Source organism: Copadichromis virginalis, linkage group LG22, assembly GCF_057382275.1.
Source record: "Copadichromis virginalis isolate Kocher_CV1m ecotype Utaka linkage group LG22, C_Virginalis_male_GT1.1, whole genome shotgun sequence".
In the NCBI taxonomy this organism is placed as follows: Eukaryota; Metazoa; Chordata; class Actinopteri; order Cichliformes; family Cichlidae; genus Copadichromis; species Copadichromis virginalis.
Genome location: NC_140638.1, coordinates 25,700,088 through 25,716,666, shown reverse-complemented (window position 1 = coordinate 25,716,666; position 16,579 = coordinate 25,700,088). Strand labels below are relative to the sequence as shown.

The 16,579-nt window shown below is 41.3% G+C and overlaps 1 protein-coding gene and 1 long non-coding RNA gene across 2 annotated transcripts; both read right to left on the bottom strand.

Moving 5' to 3' along the window:
• Nucleotides 1-9: 9 nt before the first annotated feature.
• LOC146683467 (ubiquitin carboxyl-terminal hydrolase 37-like) lies at nucleotides 10-3,151 on the bottom strand. The gene is made up of 9 exons (XM_085446176.1): nucleotides 2,873-3,151; nucleotides 2,658-2,781; nucleotides 2,421-2,572; nucleotides 2,216-2,315; nucleotides 1,999-2,075; nucleotides 1,713-1,821; nucleotides 1,045-1,102; nucleotides 719-876; nucleotides 10-632 (listed from the first exon to the last, which is right to left on the bottom strand). Exons 1-9 carry the CDS (start codon nucleotides 2,974-2,976, stop codon nucleotides 627-629), a joined length of 888 nt encoding a protein of 295 aa, XP_085302302.1. The 5' UTR covers nucleotides 2,977-3,151; the 3' UTR covers nucleotides 10-626.
• A 1,629-nt stretch (nucleotides 3,152-4,780) lies between these two features.
• Nucleotides 4,781-15,918, bottom strand: LOC146683466 (uncharacterized). Its single transcript, XR_014917517.1, has 6 exons — nucleotides 15,407-15,918; nucleotides 14,772-14,924; nucleotides 6,811-6,879; nucleotides 6,539-6,711; nucleotides 6,359-6,444; nucleotides 4,781-4,855 (listed from the first exon to the last, which is right to left on the bottom strand). It is a non-coding gene; the product is annotated as an uncharacterized LOC146683466 (long non-coding RNA).
• Between the last annotated feature and the right edge of the window lie 661 nt (nucleotides 15,919-16,579).

Here is a 16,579-nt window from a genome sequence, read left to right as displayed (position 1 = left end):
ATGACGTTAACGCTGACAGCACTAATTTGTTGTTCCCAGAGAGCAAGCCAAACACTGGTCCAGAAAAGGACGATCTCTAGTAGATTTTGTTTTAACCTCCTAGGACCTGGTGTCCACATATGTAGACATAACATTTTGGGTTGTCTAGACCAAAATACAAAATTTTGCTCTTCAAAAACCTGATATCCACTTATGAGGGAGGACATGACACTGCCACTGTTCAATCGAAATTTAAAATGAATGTCCTCATATGTGGATCTCATTCTTTTGAGAAACAAAAAAAAGATAGTCTGAATCTGATGTCTTGGTTTTTACCTTCATCGGGTCCCAATCAACCTAAATGGCACAGAGGAATTAAAAATGCATGCCATGAAAGTTCAGGTCTTAGGAGGTTAAAAATGTCCCTGCTGATGAGACCAGTGAATGTGGGGCGACGGTGGCAAGAAAAAACTCCCTCCTGGAGGAAGAAATCTTGGGAGGACCAGGCTCTCTGGCAGGACCCTCCCTCCTGAGGGCAATACTTACCTATACTTGTCCTCCAGTGTGCGATGGTGGGCTGGGACGACTGCTTTTCCTTCTCAGCATGATGATGACCTTAACTTCCTTCCTTCCTTCCATTTCCTGTTTCAGAACTGAGAATGAAGACAAAACTGGTTAACAAGGTAACAGGACATTTAAAAATTCTCTCACTTCAGGATGAGATGCTGTGTCTTCTTACGTTTCTCTTGTAAAACAGGATGTAGGCCGACTGCTGCTGTTCCTGACAAACTGCAGATCCAGTTGTGTGGAGCACCTGTGCGTCATTATAGGTGAGCCAGCGATCTGATGTAGAGTGCTGACTCTCCTCAGGATGGACAGAACTACAGATGTAGTGTCCTGAAATCACATTAAGACAAATGAATCCAACTTCTGGAAGTCAACTGATTCAAGCAAACAGTGATTTTGACTTAGTGCTTCTTAGAACATCAAAAGCTTTTGTGTGTGAGTCCTTCACTGAAAAGTAGCAAGTTTCATTTTCTGTTTGTCACAAGTCTGTTGTTTTACCTGACTCTGTGCCTCCATAATGACTGATGATGCTGCAAAGACTATAACAGCCACCACCCTGAGAAGGAACAAATCCAAAGAGTGTTAGTTTCATAAAGTCTCACATCAGTGCCATAATTAAGCTGATTTGCTGAGGCTACGTCCACACTAATGCGTTTTCGTTTGAAAACGCATCGTTTTCTCTCCGCTTTGACCTCCCGTCCACACCGAGACGGCGTTTTCCTCAAGGAAAAACACAGCATCTTGAAAACGCTCTCGAAAACGCATACATTTCAAAACGGAGTTGTCCCATCGCAGTGTGGACACTCGAAAACGCAGACTTTCTAAAACGATGACGCATTTTGGTCATGTGATGCAGTCATGTGAGCAATTAAACAAAGATAAGCCGAGTGCATTAGACAGCAGTTGTTTTGATTGCTCTCAACTTTGACAGCCCTAAAAAAGATTAATATCAGTTTGTACATGCTCCGGATAGCTTTTCTTCAAATTCTGTAATTCTCACTCACTTTTGCGCATGCGCAGGACTGGAACGTAAGCGTTTTCGGCCGTTTCAATGCAGACGCACAACTATTTGAAAATGACTGAAAACGCCAGTGTGGACACAGAGTTTTCAAATCTATCCGGGCTAGTGTGGACGTAGCCTGAGACGTTCTGCAGTCTGTTTTTACCTGATTGGATGGCACCACCAAGTCCCTCTGCAGCCTGACGGGGTCATCCACCTTCTTAATCTTGTAGGTTTGTGTAAAGCCAAACCTCTTCAGATGCAAGATCAGAACTCTGGCAGAAAAGAAAACAAACACAAACAAGGTAGAAAATAAGAAGAATGAGTGTCAAACACAAACAGAAGATGGGAGAAAACGACTGCTCAAGTATTGTCTCGAAGAACTCTGATATTTGATGCGCCACAGTTTGGAAACCTGGTCAGTCGATCAATTCTGATGTGACCTTACTCACCTTGGCAGTGTATCAAAAGACGACTTCAGTTCTGAGGCCGTCCCTCCACAATCACAGCGAAATTCTATTTCTTGTTCCTGAACAACAGCACAGAGAAAACAGGCTTTATGGTAGAAAGAAATCTCAACATATGCACACACACATGCACACAAACACTAACAAAAAAGGTGTGTTAAGATCGCTGATACGACAACTCTATTGGAATTTGTGATCTTACCTTCAAGTATGTCTCTAACATGTTTATAATAGACCCCTCTGGAACAAGGTCTAGAGACAAGCTGGTGAATTCCTCTTGCTGTGATGATTGGTGACCGCAGCTACACATTTCAGGAGTAACGTAGTTAAAGTAAAGATCAGGTACGTGGAAAAGAGGTATATGAAAATATTGCAACCAGCTCTGCGTTTCTGAAAGACAGGCTTACCTCTTGCATGTCCTCATGTTTTCCATTTTAAAAATGTGATGGTCTTCTACTGGGCAGCTATAACTTTGGCCCAGGAGAGCTGCGTTCCTCTCCAGGTGAGGTGTGAGCCTTTTGACCTCATCGAGGAATAATGTTAGGAATTCATGAGCGTCCTGAAAGAAAAGCAGAGAGATTTAAAACAGTACATCAAAATCAGAAGGTAAAGCAAAAAACGAAATGTCCAAATAGCTGACGCACTTTCTGTGCACTGCCGGTGTATTCAGGAGCTTGACTGCTGAATGCCTTCTTAAAAGCTCTTAGGTGGTGATCTTTAAGGCCATAATCTGTTGACTCGTGACAGTCCCTGACATCAATAAGCCTTCTGTAGAAAGGAAGGGTAAACAGACATTTCTGCTGTTAGATCTCTTTGTTCTTCAGGTTTTTGAAGAAAGTAGAAGGTTGACGTAGCGCACCTTAAGAGCTGAGCTTCTGGATCTGTGCTCCACAAAACCCCCTGACGCCTGATGTCTCTTATGAACTCCTCAATGTTGAGGAGGCTCTGCAGGCAGGAGTTCATGTAGCAGGTGTTTCCGATGTTTGGAAACCTGACACACACGCGCAACGTTTACAGTATCAGTGTAAAATAATTCATTTTCTCCACTTTGACAAAGTGAGTCTTTGTGCACCACGTGTACTCACCCGAAGCAGTCTATAGTCCCAGTTTGACTTTCTATTTTTTTCCCACCGCATGCTACACTGCTCCAAAAAGGTAAAAACACAAACACAAAATTAGGAAAGATGTCAAGATTCTGAGCAGTGTATGCGCATGTATGCATGAGCTTTGAAGTTGAAACATTTTGGAGGACGTCCAAAAGTAGTAAAAAAGATGTAAATACACAAGGTGGAAGAAAAATGCCAATAAAAGGGAAATAAAACAGCTCCAACTAAACCACTGCTATAAATATCTCCAGCAGCATTAAAGAGCGGCGCATTTCTTTACCTCTGATGAGACGTAGAAGGAATTTCCTTCTCTGCCACGTTTTGTTTGTGTAATTTCTGTTTAGAAACAAGAAAACCAACATCAGTAATGGCATAAAACAAACATACCAAGGGAGTCTCTCCATGAAAAGTGTCCAGTTAGAAAATTTGGTATTATTTCATATTATTTATCACTTTAGTGAGCTGTCAGCTCATGAAGCAGATATATAGGAATATCTTTAAATAAATTAAAAACAATTTATTCATGCTTTAAATTGAGTTTTAAAGTTTGTCCTATGAAATACAAAATCCTTCATTTGGTTTTGATCAAAATTCAGTTTTTACAGAAATCATCCATCAAGCTTCATTAAAAGATTCAAAAATGCTTATTTACCATAAAAAATATTTAGAGAAACATCCTGCAAGTCTCTTCAAACTTACCTTTCCGTGAAAAAAAAAACGTTTAAACATCTTTGAACTTAATTTGAGGACATGGATGTGCTAAATTACTCTTAATTCTTCGCATTTAACTGTGATGAGTAAATGCTTGATGACAGTGACTCTTTCCATAAAACATACCTTCCAGAATTTAAAAAGAAACCAGCGACACTTTTTTTGTGTCTTCACAGTGTTGCTCTCTGCCTCTGCATCGCTGTCAGTTTGCTGCAGAGGACGAACAAACATAAGTTTATTAAAAAAGTAAAGTCACTTTAAATTAACAAGTGCAATTTAAAGAGAATGTGCATTTCATATGTTTCGTGTAAAAGCAAACCGAGGAACAGCAGAGGTGTCTCCATTTTCTCTTCTTCTTTTGACCATTTTCAGCAACACAAGCATCCGGGATGCTGATGAGGACAAAAGTGTAAATGTTATTTTTCAAAGTGGAAATTTTTAACAAGGAGTACATGCTGGAGATTGCAGATAAAAATTAATAACTGTAATGGAACAAAATCATGTATTTTGTACATTTACACTCTACATTTTCAAACGCTAATCTCTGAATCAATAGAAATTATAGACAAGACTAGAAGTAGTAAAAAAGATGTAAATACAAAACAGCAATAAAAGGGAAATAAAAGAGCTCCAACTAAACCACTGCTATAAATATCTCCAGCAGCATTAAAGAGCGGCGCATTTCTTTACCTCTGATGAGACGTAGAAGGAATTTCCTTCTCTGCCACGTTTTGTTTGTGTGATTTCTGTTTAGAAACAAGAAAAGCAACATCAGTAATGGCATAAAACAAAGTATATGGTAAGAAAATACAATATCCTTCATTTGGATTCAAAATTCAGTTTTTACAGAAATCATCCAAGAAGCTTCCTTAAAAGTTTCAAAAATGCTTATTTACCATAAGAAAACATTCAGAGAAATGTGCTGCGAGTCTCTTCAAACTTACCTTTCTGTGAAAAAGAAGTTTAAACATCTTTGGACTTGATGTGATCGCAGCCAAAATCTCCTCAGCTTTGCAAAAGTTCAACTGAAAACAAGCAGTCAAAGGTTGTATATTTATAAACTTTCAGCATAGAACGTTCATACCCTGAACAGCAAACATCAGCATTATGATGTATGGGGCTCATTTGCATATTTTGGAATGTATGCTCATTTGAACTGTATGGTGCTCGTCTCCAAGCAACTGCTACAAAATACAGGTCAAGTCAAGTGGCTTTTATTGTCATTTTAACCACGTGCAGAGGTACTGTACAGAGTGAAATGAGACCGCGTTCCTCCGAGACCCTGGTGCTATATATGACATATACGGACAAACCCAGGACTACATAAAGTGCAGTGTGCATAAATTGCAAAAATAAACAAGACAAAACAGTGCAAAACTAGACAGAACAGGACGATACAGACACAAGACAATGGAAATGTGCAAAATGCTGAGTATTGTGCAAAAGTAACTTGGTGTCTGTATGTATGTGTATGAGTGTGAGATACTGCAGATAAGTGCTTGGTAGTGACATGTGTGAAGGTGTGCGTGTGCCAGTGCAGTCACTGAGTGTTCAGGGGTCTGACGGCTTGTGGGAAGAAACTTTTCCGTAGTTTGGTAGCGAGGGCCCGGATGTTCTGGGACCTCTTTCCAGAAGGCAGCAGGGTGAAGAGTGTGTTTGAAGGCTGTGTGGGGTCCTCCAGCAAGCGGGTGTTATAAGGAGGGGAGAGGGACTCCAATGATCTTCTCAGCTGCTCTCACAATCCGTTGTAGGGTACTGCGATCTAATACGCTGCAGTTACCATACCAGACAGTGATGCAGCTACTTAGGATGCTCTTGTTAGTCCCACTGTAAAAGGTGGTGAGAATGGATGGTGGGAGATGGGCTTTCCTCAGCTTCTGCTTGAAGTAGAGACGCTGCTGGGCCTTCTTGGTTATGGAGCTGGTGTTGAGGGAGCAGGAGAGGTTCTCCGCCAGGTGGACACCAAGAAATCTGGTGCTCTTGACGACCTCCACAGAGGATCCATTCATGTTAAGTGGGCAGTGATCCCACTGTGCTCTCCTGAAGTCAACAATCTCTTTTGTTTTGTCCACGTTCACAGACAGGTTGTTGACTCTACACCTCTACAGATGGCCCGCAGTGCAACCCTTCAGCTTCCTACTAGATTCACCTATATACAAATTTAAAGACCTAGGAGACTTACTTCTCGTCACAGAGTTGTAGCATTCACAAGATTTTCAGAAAACTTGAACTCAAGGTCAAGGTCACTGATATTCAAACTGACCCCAGAACTTTAGTAGATGCACCAATGGTATCAATTCAAAATCCTACGCTTCTCGTTCCATTTTTATTTCACTATCTGTAACTAAGACAAATAAACAGTATTTGGCACACAAGTCACTATTAAAGTGGTTCGTGAGACTCCACATCTGATAACAGTATAACACACTGCTTATTTATGTAAAATTGTCATCAATAAATGTGTTCAAAACAGAAGCTACACTGGCTTTAAAAGTTTTTGTTAACTCTGACTACCTGTCTGCTCTTACCTGTTTCTTTTGCTCTCTGCTGTCTTCATCCTCCATCCAACTCTACATTGTATTGTTAGGGATGACATGATGAAACTGAAGGGTGTCTGGGCACCGAAAAAAGAAAAGAAGAGAGATTGGATTAGGCTGCAGCTGGCGTGCCATTCTCTCACTTCAGGATGAGATGCTGTGTCTTCTTACGTTAATCTTGTAAAACAGGATGTAGGCTGAGTGCTGCTGTTCCTCACAAGCTGCAGATCTAGTTGTGTGCAGCACCTGTGCGTCATTATAGGTGAGCCAAGGATGTAGAGTGTGGACTCTCCTCGGGATGGACAGAATTACAGATGCAGCAGCTGTTTCCGATGTATGGAAACCTGACACACAAACAAAAGTTTACAGTATCAGTGTAAAATAATTCATTTTGTCCAGGTTGAGAAGGTGAGCTTTGGTCCTTGTGCACCACGTGTACTCACCTGAAGCTGTCTGTAGTCTGAATTTTATTTTCCATTATTTATCCACCGCCCAAATGTTTCACTGCGCTACTGCAAAAAGGTAAAAACACAAACACACAATTAGACACTGAGCACTGGATGTGCATGCATGCATGAGCTTTGAAGTTTAAACTTTTTTTATCATCAACAATTTTTATTTATTTCATTTTAAACTTCAATAACAGAGCTTAAGGATAACTACATAAATAAATAGTTTAAAAAACAAACAAACGAACTCAACAACTTCTTCAACAGGTTTGACCAGCCCACAACCCCCCCACCCTCACCCTCACCTTTACTACAGAGTCCTCTCCCCACTCTCCTACCTCCCTCGCTTCCCCCCCTTCCTGACACCATGACACCCCCCTCCTCCAATCACTCTCTCAGCAGCAAGACATCTCCCCCCCCCCCCTCCTCCCAAACATCTCCCAGTGTCACAGTGGATCAGGTCAGGAGACAACTGAGGAAGCTTCGCCCCAGAAAGGCAGCAGGCCCAGACAAGGTGTGTCCTAGGATGCTGAAGGCATGTGCTGCTGAACTTGGGGAGCCGCCACAACGAGTCTTCAACCTCAGTCTGCGACTGGGGAGAGTGCCCGCCCTATGGAAGACATCCTGCATCGTCCCGGTCCCCAATAAGGAACCGGCCCAATGAGCTGAATGACTTCCGACCGGTGGCACTGACGTCACATCTTATGAAGACTCTAGAGCGGCTCTTCCTCAACCTCCTCCGACCACAGGTGCAACATGCCCAGGACCCACTACAGTTTGCATACAAGGCGGATGTCGGAGTGGAAGATGCCATCCTGTACCTCCTGCATAGAGCCCACTCACACCTGGATGGGGGAAAAGGCACGGTCAGGATCCTGTTTCTTGACTTTTCCAGTGCCTTTAATACCATCCGGCCCTGTATGCTTCAGGAAAAACTGAACAGGATGGAGGTGGACCCCTGCCTGGTGGCTTGGATATCCGACTACCTCACCGACAGGCCACAGTACGTCAGGCTGAAGGACATCACGTCTGACACTGTGGTCAGCAGCACAGGAGCACCACAGGGAACTGTGCTGTCCCCTCTTCTCTTCACCCTGTACACCTCTGACTTCTGCTACAACTCTGAATTATGCCACATTCAGAAGTTTGCAGACGACACAGCCATCATGGGGTGTATCTGGGATGATCAAGAAGAGGAGTACAGAAGTCTGGTGAGGAACTTTGTCGCATGGAGTCACACAAACCACCTGCAACTCAACACCTCAAAGACTAAGGAACTGGTTGTGGACTTCGGGAGGTCCAGAGAAGGTCCACTGCCGGTTCAGATAGAGGGGGTGGAGGTGGAGGTGGTCAACAAGTACAAGTACCTCGGGCTGTGGGTGGACAATAAACTGGACTGGTCATGCAACACAAGAGCACCTGTATAAAAAAGCCCAAAGCCGACTGTACTTCCTCAGGAGGCTGAGGTCTTTTAACATCTGCAGGAAGCTCCTGAGGATGTTTTACCAGTCAGTGGTTGCTGGAGTACTTTTCTATTCTGTGGTGTGCTGGGGCAGCAGCACAGCAAAGAGGGACTCATGCAGGCTGGAGAAACTGATCAGGAAGGCTGGCTCTGTGGTCGGCATGAAGCTGGACACTCTGGTGACAGTGGCAGAGAAAAGGACATTAAAGAAACTGATGGACATTATGGACAATGCCAGGCATCCTCTGCACACGGCCATAAACAACCAGAAGAGTCTGTTCAGTGACAGATTGCTTCTCCCCAAGACAAGAACTAACAGACTTAAAAACTCCTTTGTCCCACACGCCATCAGACTGTTTAACTCCTCTCTGGAGGGGAGAGGGAGGGGAAACAGGAGGACAAAGGAGGGGGGAACAACTAAGCTGTAGTGCCTCTTCACTTCACTGTGCAATACCTTGTGCAATACTTTTGTAAATAGTCAATGGTGCAATAGACCTCAATACTTGAAATGTGCAATTCACTTGTATTTTTATTCCTATTTATTCTATTTATCCCCTTCATATATTTTATCTATATTTGTCTCTGTATTTATATGTGTGTGTGTGTGTGTGTGTGTGTATATATATATATATATATATATATATATATATATATATATATATACATATATATATATATATATATATAATATTCTGTAACTCTGTAACTTCTATCGGTGCTGTGCTTTTGGAAACCGAATTTCCCAGAGGAACCCACCCGAGGGATTAATAAAGTTTTATCTCATCTTATCTTATCAAACAAAAACAAAACACAACACAACAACAACAACAACAAAAAACAAAAAAAAACAGAGGGAAGTTATCCTATTCTTTCTTCGCACACCAATTCCCACACCACCACTCTGTCATTACTCCTCTGTTCTTCAAGTTACAGAAAGCCAGCTTGTAAAGGGGGACCAAATACAATCATATTGATGCAATTTGTCTAATAAACCATAAGTCACTTTTTCATAAGACGCCAACTTAGCCATTGTCTTTAGCCACTCTTCATAGGGAGGGGGGGGGGGGTTCTTTTTCCGCCAATGTCTTAGCAGGACCTGTTTGGCCGTAGTAAGAGCCAAAATAATCCATCTTTTTGTATAACTGGAAAAATCTCCATCAGAAAGTTCTGTGGTTATACCAAGTATGGACAGTTTTGGTGAGATAACAAATCTCCTTTTTAAAACACTGAAAATTACCTCCATTATATTTTCCCACCAATCCCGAAGTGCCGAACAGCTCCATAAGATATGTAAAATCAAAGCATTTTGACCATCACATCTCCAACATTCGTCCGTAGAGGCCAGGTTCCATTTATACAATTGTTGCGGTGTTCGATGCCACCTATGGATTATCTTAAGTTGAATCAATCTACTGCCTGTTTCTTTATACATAGTATTAATATTTTGAAAACATGAATCCCATTCAACTGAAGATATGTCCAATGCCATGTCCTGGGCCCAGTAGCCCTTAACTTTAAGGAGAGGGTCAGCTGACCGTTCTTGCAATAAGTGATAAATCTTAGAGGTAATGCCTTTACCCAAGGATGATCTTGAGAGCAGGACTTCCACAAGGCTGCCCACAGGACAACTCAAAGGGGTTCCCAGCCACTTCGATAATGAACTATGTATTTGGACATACAGTGGGGCAAAAAAGTATTTAGTCAGCCACCGATTGTGCAAGTTCCCCCACCTAAAATGATGACAGAGGTCAGTAATTTGCACCAGAGGTACACTTCAACTGTGAGAGACAGAATGTGAAAAAAAATCCATGAATCCACATGGTAGGATTTGTAAAGAATTTATTTGTAAATCAGGGTGGAAAATAAGTATTTGGTCAATAACAAAAATACAACTCAATACTTTGTAACATAACCTTTGTTGGCAATAACAGAGGTCAAACGTTTACTATAGGTCTTTACCAGGTTTGCACACACAGTAGCTGGTATTTTGGCCCATTCCTCCATGCAGATCTTCTTGAGAGCAGTGATGTTTTGGGGCTGTCGCCGAGCAACACGGACTTTCAACTCCCGCCACAGATTTTCTATGGGGTTGAGGTCTGGAGACTGGCTAGGCCACTCCAGGACTTTCAAATGCTTCTTACGGAGCCACTCCTTTGTTGCCCGGGCGGTGTGTTTTGGATCATTGTCATGTTGGAAGACCCAGCCTCGTTTCATCTTCAAAGTTCTCACTGATGGAAGGAGGTTTTGGCTCAAAATCTCACGATACATGGCCCCATTCATTCTGTCCTTAACACGGATCAGTCGTCCTGTCCCCTTGGCAGAAAAACAGCCCCATAGCATGATGTTTCCACCCCCATGCTTCACAGTAGGTATGGTGTTCTTGGGATGCAACTCAGTATTCTTCTGCCTCCAAACACGACGAGTTGAGTTTATACCAAAAAGTTCTACTTTGGTTTCATCTGACCACATGACATTCTCCCAATCCTCTGCTGTATCATCCATGTGCTCTCTGGCAAACGTCAGACGGGCCTGGACATGCACTGGCTTCAGCAGCGGAACACGTCTGGCACTGCGGGATTTGATTCCCTGCCGTTGTAGTGTGTTACTGATGGTGACCTTTGTTACTTTGGTCCCAGCTCTCTGCAGGTCATTCACCAGGTCCCCCCGTGTGGTTCTGGGATCTTTGCTCACCGTTCTCATGATCATTTTGACCCCACGGGATGAGATCTTGCGTGGAGCCCCAGATCGAGGGAGATTATCAGTGGTCTTGTATGTCTTCCATTTTCTGATGATTGCTCCCACAGTTGATTTTTTCACAACAAGCTGCTTGCCTATTGTAGATTCACTCTTCCCAGTCTGGTGCAGGTCTACAATACTTTTCCTGGTGTCCTTCGAAAGCTCTTTGGTCTTGGCCATGGCGGAGTTTGGAGTCTGACTGTTTGAGGCTGTGGACAGGTGTCTTTTATACAGATGATGAGTTCAAACAGGTGCCATTCATACAGGTAACGAGTGAGGGACAGTAAAGCTTCTTACAGAAGACGTTACAGGTCTGTGAGAGCCAGAGATTTTCCTTGTTTGAGGTGACCAAATACTTATTTTCCACCCTGATTTACGAATAAATTCTTTACAAATCCTACCATGTGGATTCATGGATTTTTTTTCCACATTCTGTCTCTCACAGTTGAAGTGTACCTCTGGTGCAAATTACTGACCTCTGTCATCATTTTAAGTGGGGGAACAATCGGTGGCTGACTAAATACTTTTTTGCCCCACTGTATCTCCAGAATTGATTACGCTGCAACTTATATAACTCTACAATTTTATCAAAGCTTAAAAAACATTTAGTCCCACAGTCAAATAAATCTGATACATTAAGGATGCCTGCTTTACGGCACTGTAACCAGTCAACCGATGTCCCTCCAATTAAAATTATTTTATTACTCCATAAGGTTGCCGAAGGTGATTTAATAAAGTCGCAGCGACCTGCCCTATGTAATTTAAACCACAATGTCTTTGCAATTATAGGATGGGTAGTTTTATGACTGGTATCAAACAGCTCCCTCCAAGGAGAAATACCGCCATTAACTTCCGTCTCTATATGGGACCAGATGGGTTTAACTGGTGCAGTAGGTAACCAAGCTCTAAGTTGTTTCACGTTCATCATCCAATAATACCATTGGAAATTAGGCAATGAAAAACCTCATTGTTTTGCACTCGCTTGAAGTTTCTTAATACTTAAACGATGCGGTGAGCTACCCCAAAGAAACTGCCGCATTAAAAAGTCTAGATCTTTGAAATACTTATCTGGAATGTGTAATGGAATATTAGATAAAATATAAAAGATCATGGGTGCAGTCATCATCTTGATACAACTAATTTTACCCCATATTGTGAGACGTACTCTGGACCATCTACCAAATTCCATTTTTATCCTTTCAAACATTGGCTCCATATTTGCTGGAACCATCTTAGTGTAATCCGAGGTAATTTGTATCCCCAAATACCTCAAACCATTCACGGACCACCAAAACTCCCACTGTTTAAATAAAGTATGGGGGCAGTGTCCTGACATAGGCATTGCCTCTGATTTATCCCAGTTGACGCGATACCCTGAAAGCAGCGTAAAGCTTTCTATACATTCTAATAGGGCTGGAATTGACTTCCCAGGCTGGGTCATAAGTAACAACATATCATCTGCATATAATAGAAGCTTATGTTGACTATTACCCATCGAAATTTCAAATATATTTACATTATTTCTCAGTTTTTGTGCCAAAGGCTCTATAGCAATTACAAAAAGACCAGGCCTAAGGGGACAACCCTGTCTTGTGGATCTCAGTAAAAGGAATAGGTCTGATATGAGCCCATTCGTCAATACTCGCGCTGAAGGCGAATCATATAATATCTTTATCCACCTAATAAAATTGTCACCAAAACCAAACTTTTCTAATGTCTTAAACAGATAATCCCACTCAACACAATCAAAAGCTTGTGCAGCATCCAGCGATAGGGCCACTGTTGGATATACTGAATCATATACATAATTTTGCAAATTAACCAACCGCCTAATATTATCTGAACCATAGCGGTTTGGAACAAAACCAGATTGGTCTGCATGAATTATTTTCACCATTACTACTTTTAATCGACCCGCTAAGACCTTTGCCAAGATTTTTTGGTCAGAATTCAGCAAAGATATGGGGCGGTAACCACTTGGGTCTAAAGGGTCTTTCCCAGTTTTAAGAATAAATGTTATAAGTCCAGAGTGCATTGACTGAGGTAATGAGCCTACTTTGAACGCCTCATTATAAACATCGAGCAACAGGGGACTTAACATATCCTCAAATGCTCTATAGAAATCCAATGGTAACCCATCTAATCCTGGAGCTTTATTAAGTGGCATACTGTTAATTGCACGGGTAATCTCCTCCACTGTAATTGGAGCATCTATAATCTGCTGGTCAGTAGTAGAAAGCTGTGGCAGGTTTAAATCAGTAAAGAATGCTTCGAATTTCTGTTCATCTAAACTCTCTTGTGTAGAATAAAGATTATTGTAAAAGGCCCTGAATCCATCATTTATATGTCTAAAAGAAGTTAAAATAACCCCATCTGATTGTCGTATGCCTGGGATATGGTTCATACTGTCTTTCTGTTTAAGACGGTATGCTAATAAACGACTCGGCTTTTCTCCCATTTCCCAATATGCTTGATTAATGCGAAATAAAGCGTATTCTGCCTTTCTGTTGTACAGTACATTCAACTTATATTTAACTTTAACAATTTTATTCAACGTAACTCTGTCTTTTGTATGGGAATGTACTGCCTCAAGTGCCTTTAATTTGGCTTCTAACGTAATGATATTCTTGTTAGCTGCCTTCTTTTTAAAGGAAGCGTAAGAAATTGTCCTCCCCCTTAAGTATGCCTTCATAGCATCCCACCAAGTAGCCAATGTAGTGTCCTCTCGATTATTTGTCTGTTTGTAAAATTGTATTTCATCGCTTATCAATTTAATAAACCCAGAGTCTTTAATTAAGGACACATTTAAATGCCATCTGCGGCTTTGAGGAATCTGTAAAATATTTCCAAGACATAGAAAAATTGGCACATGGTCCGAGAATACTATATTACCAATACTTGAATCTATAGAGTTATTCACTAAGGCTTCAGAAATAAGAAAGTAGCCGATTCTAGTATAAACATTATGAGGCGGAGAGTAAAAGGAATATTCCCTGCCTTCTGGATGCATTGTCCGCCAAATATCATTCAGACCTAAATCTGAGGTCATCTGCCTTATGGCAATTACAGATTTACCCTCTGTGCCTCTCCTAGGAAGTGATCTATCTAGGTCTTGATCCAGTATTTGATTAAAATCTCCTCCTACCACTATTTGTGCACCTTCTAATTCCAAAAGATACTGTGACAGGTTGTGAAAAAAGGCGAGTATGTCCGCATTAGGTGCATAGATATTACATAAAATTATTGGTGTGTCCAGTAGTTGTCCATAAACCAATATGAATCTACCTTCCTTATCTGTTATTACTTTTGTTTCAGTAAAGCTAACTGCTTTATGAATCAGAACCGACACTCCCCTACTTTTACCAGTTCCAGGACTGGAAAAGACTTTACCTACCCAGGAACATTTAAGTTTTAAGGCTTCTGACTTACACGTGTGCATTTCTTGAATAAAGGCTATATCAACTCTTGATAATGTAACACACGATACTTTACCACTACTGAATGTAGAGAAAGTTAGGATCTTAGGCTTATGGTGTCTAGGAATCGACTAAGGCGCGAATGACACACAGCTCAAAGAACAGTCAACATTTATTCAAAACAAACCAAAAACAGTCATTCAACAGTTCACAACAGTTCCAATTGTCCATATTTGTCAGTCTGTGTATTCAGTTTTAGAGTTCAGAGTTCAGTGTTCAGAGTTCTTTTCAGTCTTTTCAGTTCAGGTGTGTGAGTATAGTGTTAATGTTAGTAGTACTACCCGGGTAGCGTATTGTTCTGAGATCTCATAAGCTTATCTGTCAAGAAGCAACGCAGTTGTCACTTTAAGTAGGCTGGAAATCTTTCCTGCATCGCAGCTGGGGATCCGGAATCCTGGCTCGCAACTTTAGACTCCAACAAAAAAAAAACCAACCTGCACAGGGCAGTGAACATATTTTACATGAATATCATATAACAACTTAATTAACACTAGTGACCAAATGTCTCTCACTCTTTGTATATAACGACTTAATGCAATCAATAATAAAATTAATCAAAGAGCCTTAAAACAATTTCCACATCATACAAATTTAACTCAAATCTCATATTTTGTGAACAGCAGTCACATCAATCCAATGAATTGAGAGAATGTACATTACTGATGCACGAGGAAAGTGCAAAACGTGGTCGCAGTACTATTTAGCCAAAGACTGCTCATATTTATCATCTCATTACAATAAATAAAACTTACCTACTAGCTTCCAAAGAAATATTTCCGATTGGTTTAAAACATTCACAAGTGAAGAAATAAAAAGATAATACAACACTTAAAAGGAACACATGAAATTTACATTATACTAAGCTAATGATTAGCTGACGATTAGCTTGCTATGCTAGCGCAGTTAGTCAACTCACCGGAAATGAACAAAAAACACAAAAACAGAGGTACATCAGCATCAACAAGCGGAAAAGTAAAATCCAATTTGTGTCTTCACACACAACCTTTTTCTTGAACAAGGATTAAAGAAAAACTCGGTGAGTAGCTCCGACCAACATACGTAGCCTTAGCGCTATTCTCCTTCTCTACAGTTCTCAACTCAAGTTCACAAGCACTAAACAATCTCATAGTGCCACCTACTGACATTCTTTGGGAACAGCAGTTCATTTTCATGAGGCAAATTTTAGGTGGGTTACAATAACTTTAGATATGTTAATATTTTCTTCCTCTTAATCCCGTTATTCAACCCCTTAACATTCCAGCTGGCTATTTTGAAATCTGTCTGTCTATCCATGTTATATGTTGTCTCCTTGACCTGGAGACAACATATAAGATGACACCGCCATGGACCTCAACCTGCAGGCTTTGTGTTACCTGTTTCTTTATACAGGAGCATGTAGGGGTGGACTGCCTTTTTATTTGATTACCCTTTTCTCATGTTTTTCTTAGTTAGGGACATTTTGGGGGACGTTATACTCTTACTTGTTAAACACATGCTCCCATCCACTCTCTTGGTCCAGAAGCTCCATAATCCAAGTGTCCCAACTCAGGTCTGATGGCATTTTTTCAGTGCTGTTTTTAACCTCTTGGGAACTTTCACTACATTCCTTACTTGATGCAGAAAGAAGAAACGAGTCAGGGATGCATAGCAAGCACAACAAGACACCAGCAGCCCAGACCTTTCACCAACTGAAGACATTTGCAGCACCATAAAACATGACAGAGAAGAGCTGGGACTATGTGAAAGGGTGAAGTGCTGCAGTCAAGTTGCAATGGTCCTATCTTTTATACAGTCTATGGTTCACTCTATTAAGATGTGATTATTTCCAAGGTCCATTTAGTTTTAGTTAGCTGAAGCTAAACCAGAAGTTGAAACGAGATGGTGAAAAACATTTTTAGTTAATGTTACGACTGTTGTCGTAATGTTGTCTCATATGTAAATCTGAGTGTGCAGGTGCCTTTCCGTGATTGGTGCATCCATGGGACGGCCCATACAGATTGGCTAATGACCTGGAGACAACATATAAGATGACACCGCCATGGACCTCAACCTGCAGGCTTTGTGTTACCCGTCTCTTTATACAGGAGCA

Bases quoted from the DNA above. Each gene is read 5' to 3' on its own strand.
- LOC146683467 (XM_085446176.1), bottom strand. From the start codon at position 2,976: ATGAACTCCTGCCTGCAGAGCCTCCTCAACATTGAGGAGTTCATAAGA. The intron at 1,822-1,998 runs GTGAGTAAGGTC...CTTTTCTGCCAG, and splicing joins TCTTTTGATACACTGCCAAG to AGTTCTGATCTTGCATCTGA. The intron at 1,103-1,712 runs GTAAAAACAGAC...GTTCCTTCTCAG, and splicing joins TGGTGGTGCCATCCAATCAG to GGTGGTGGCTGTTATAGTCT.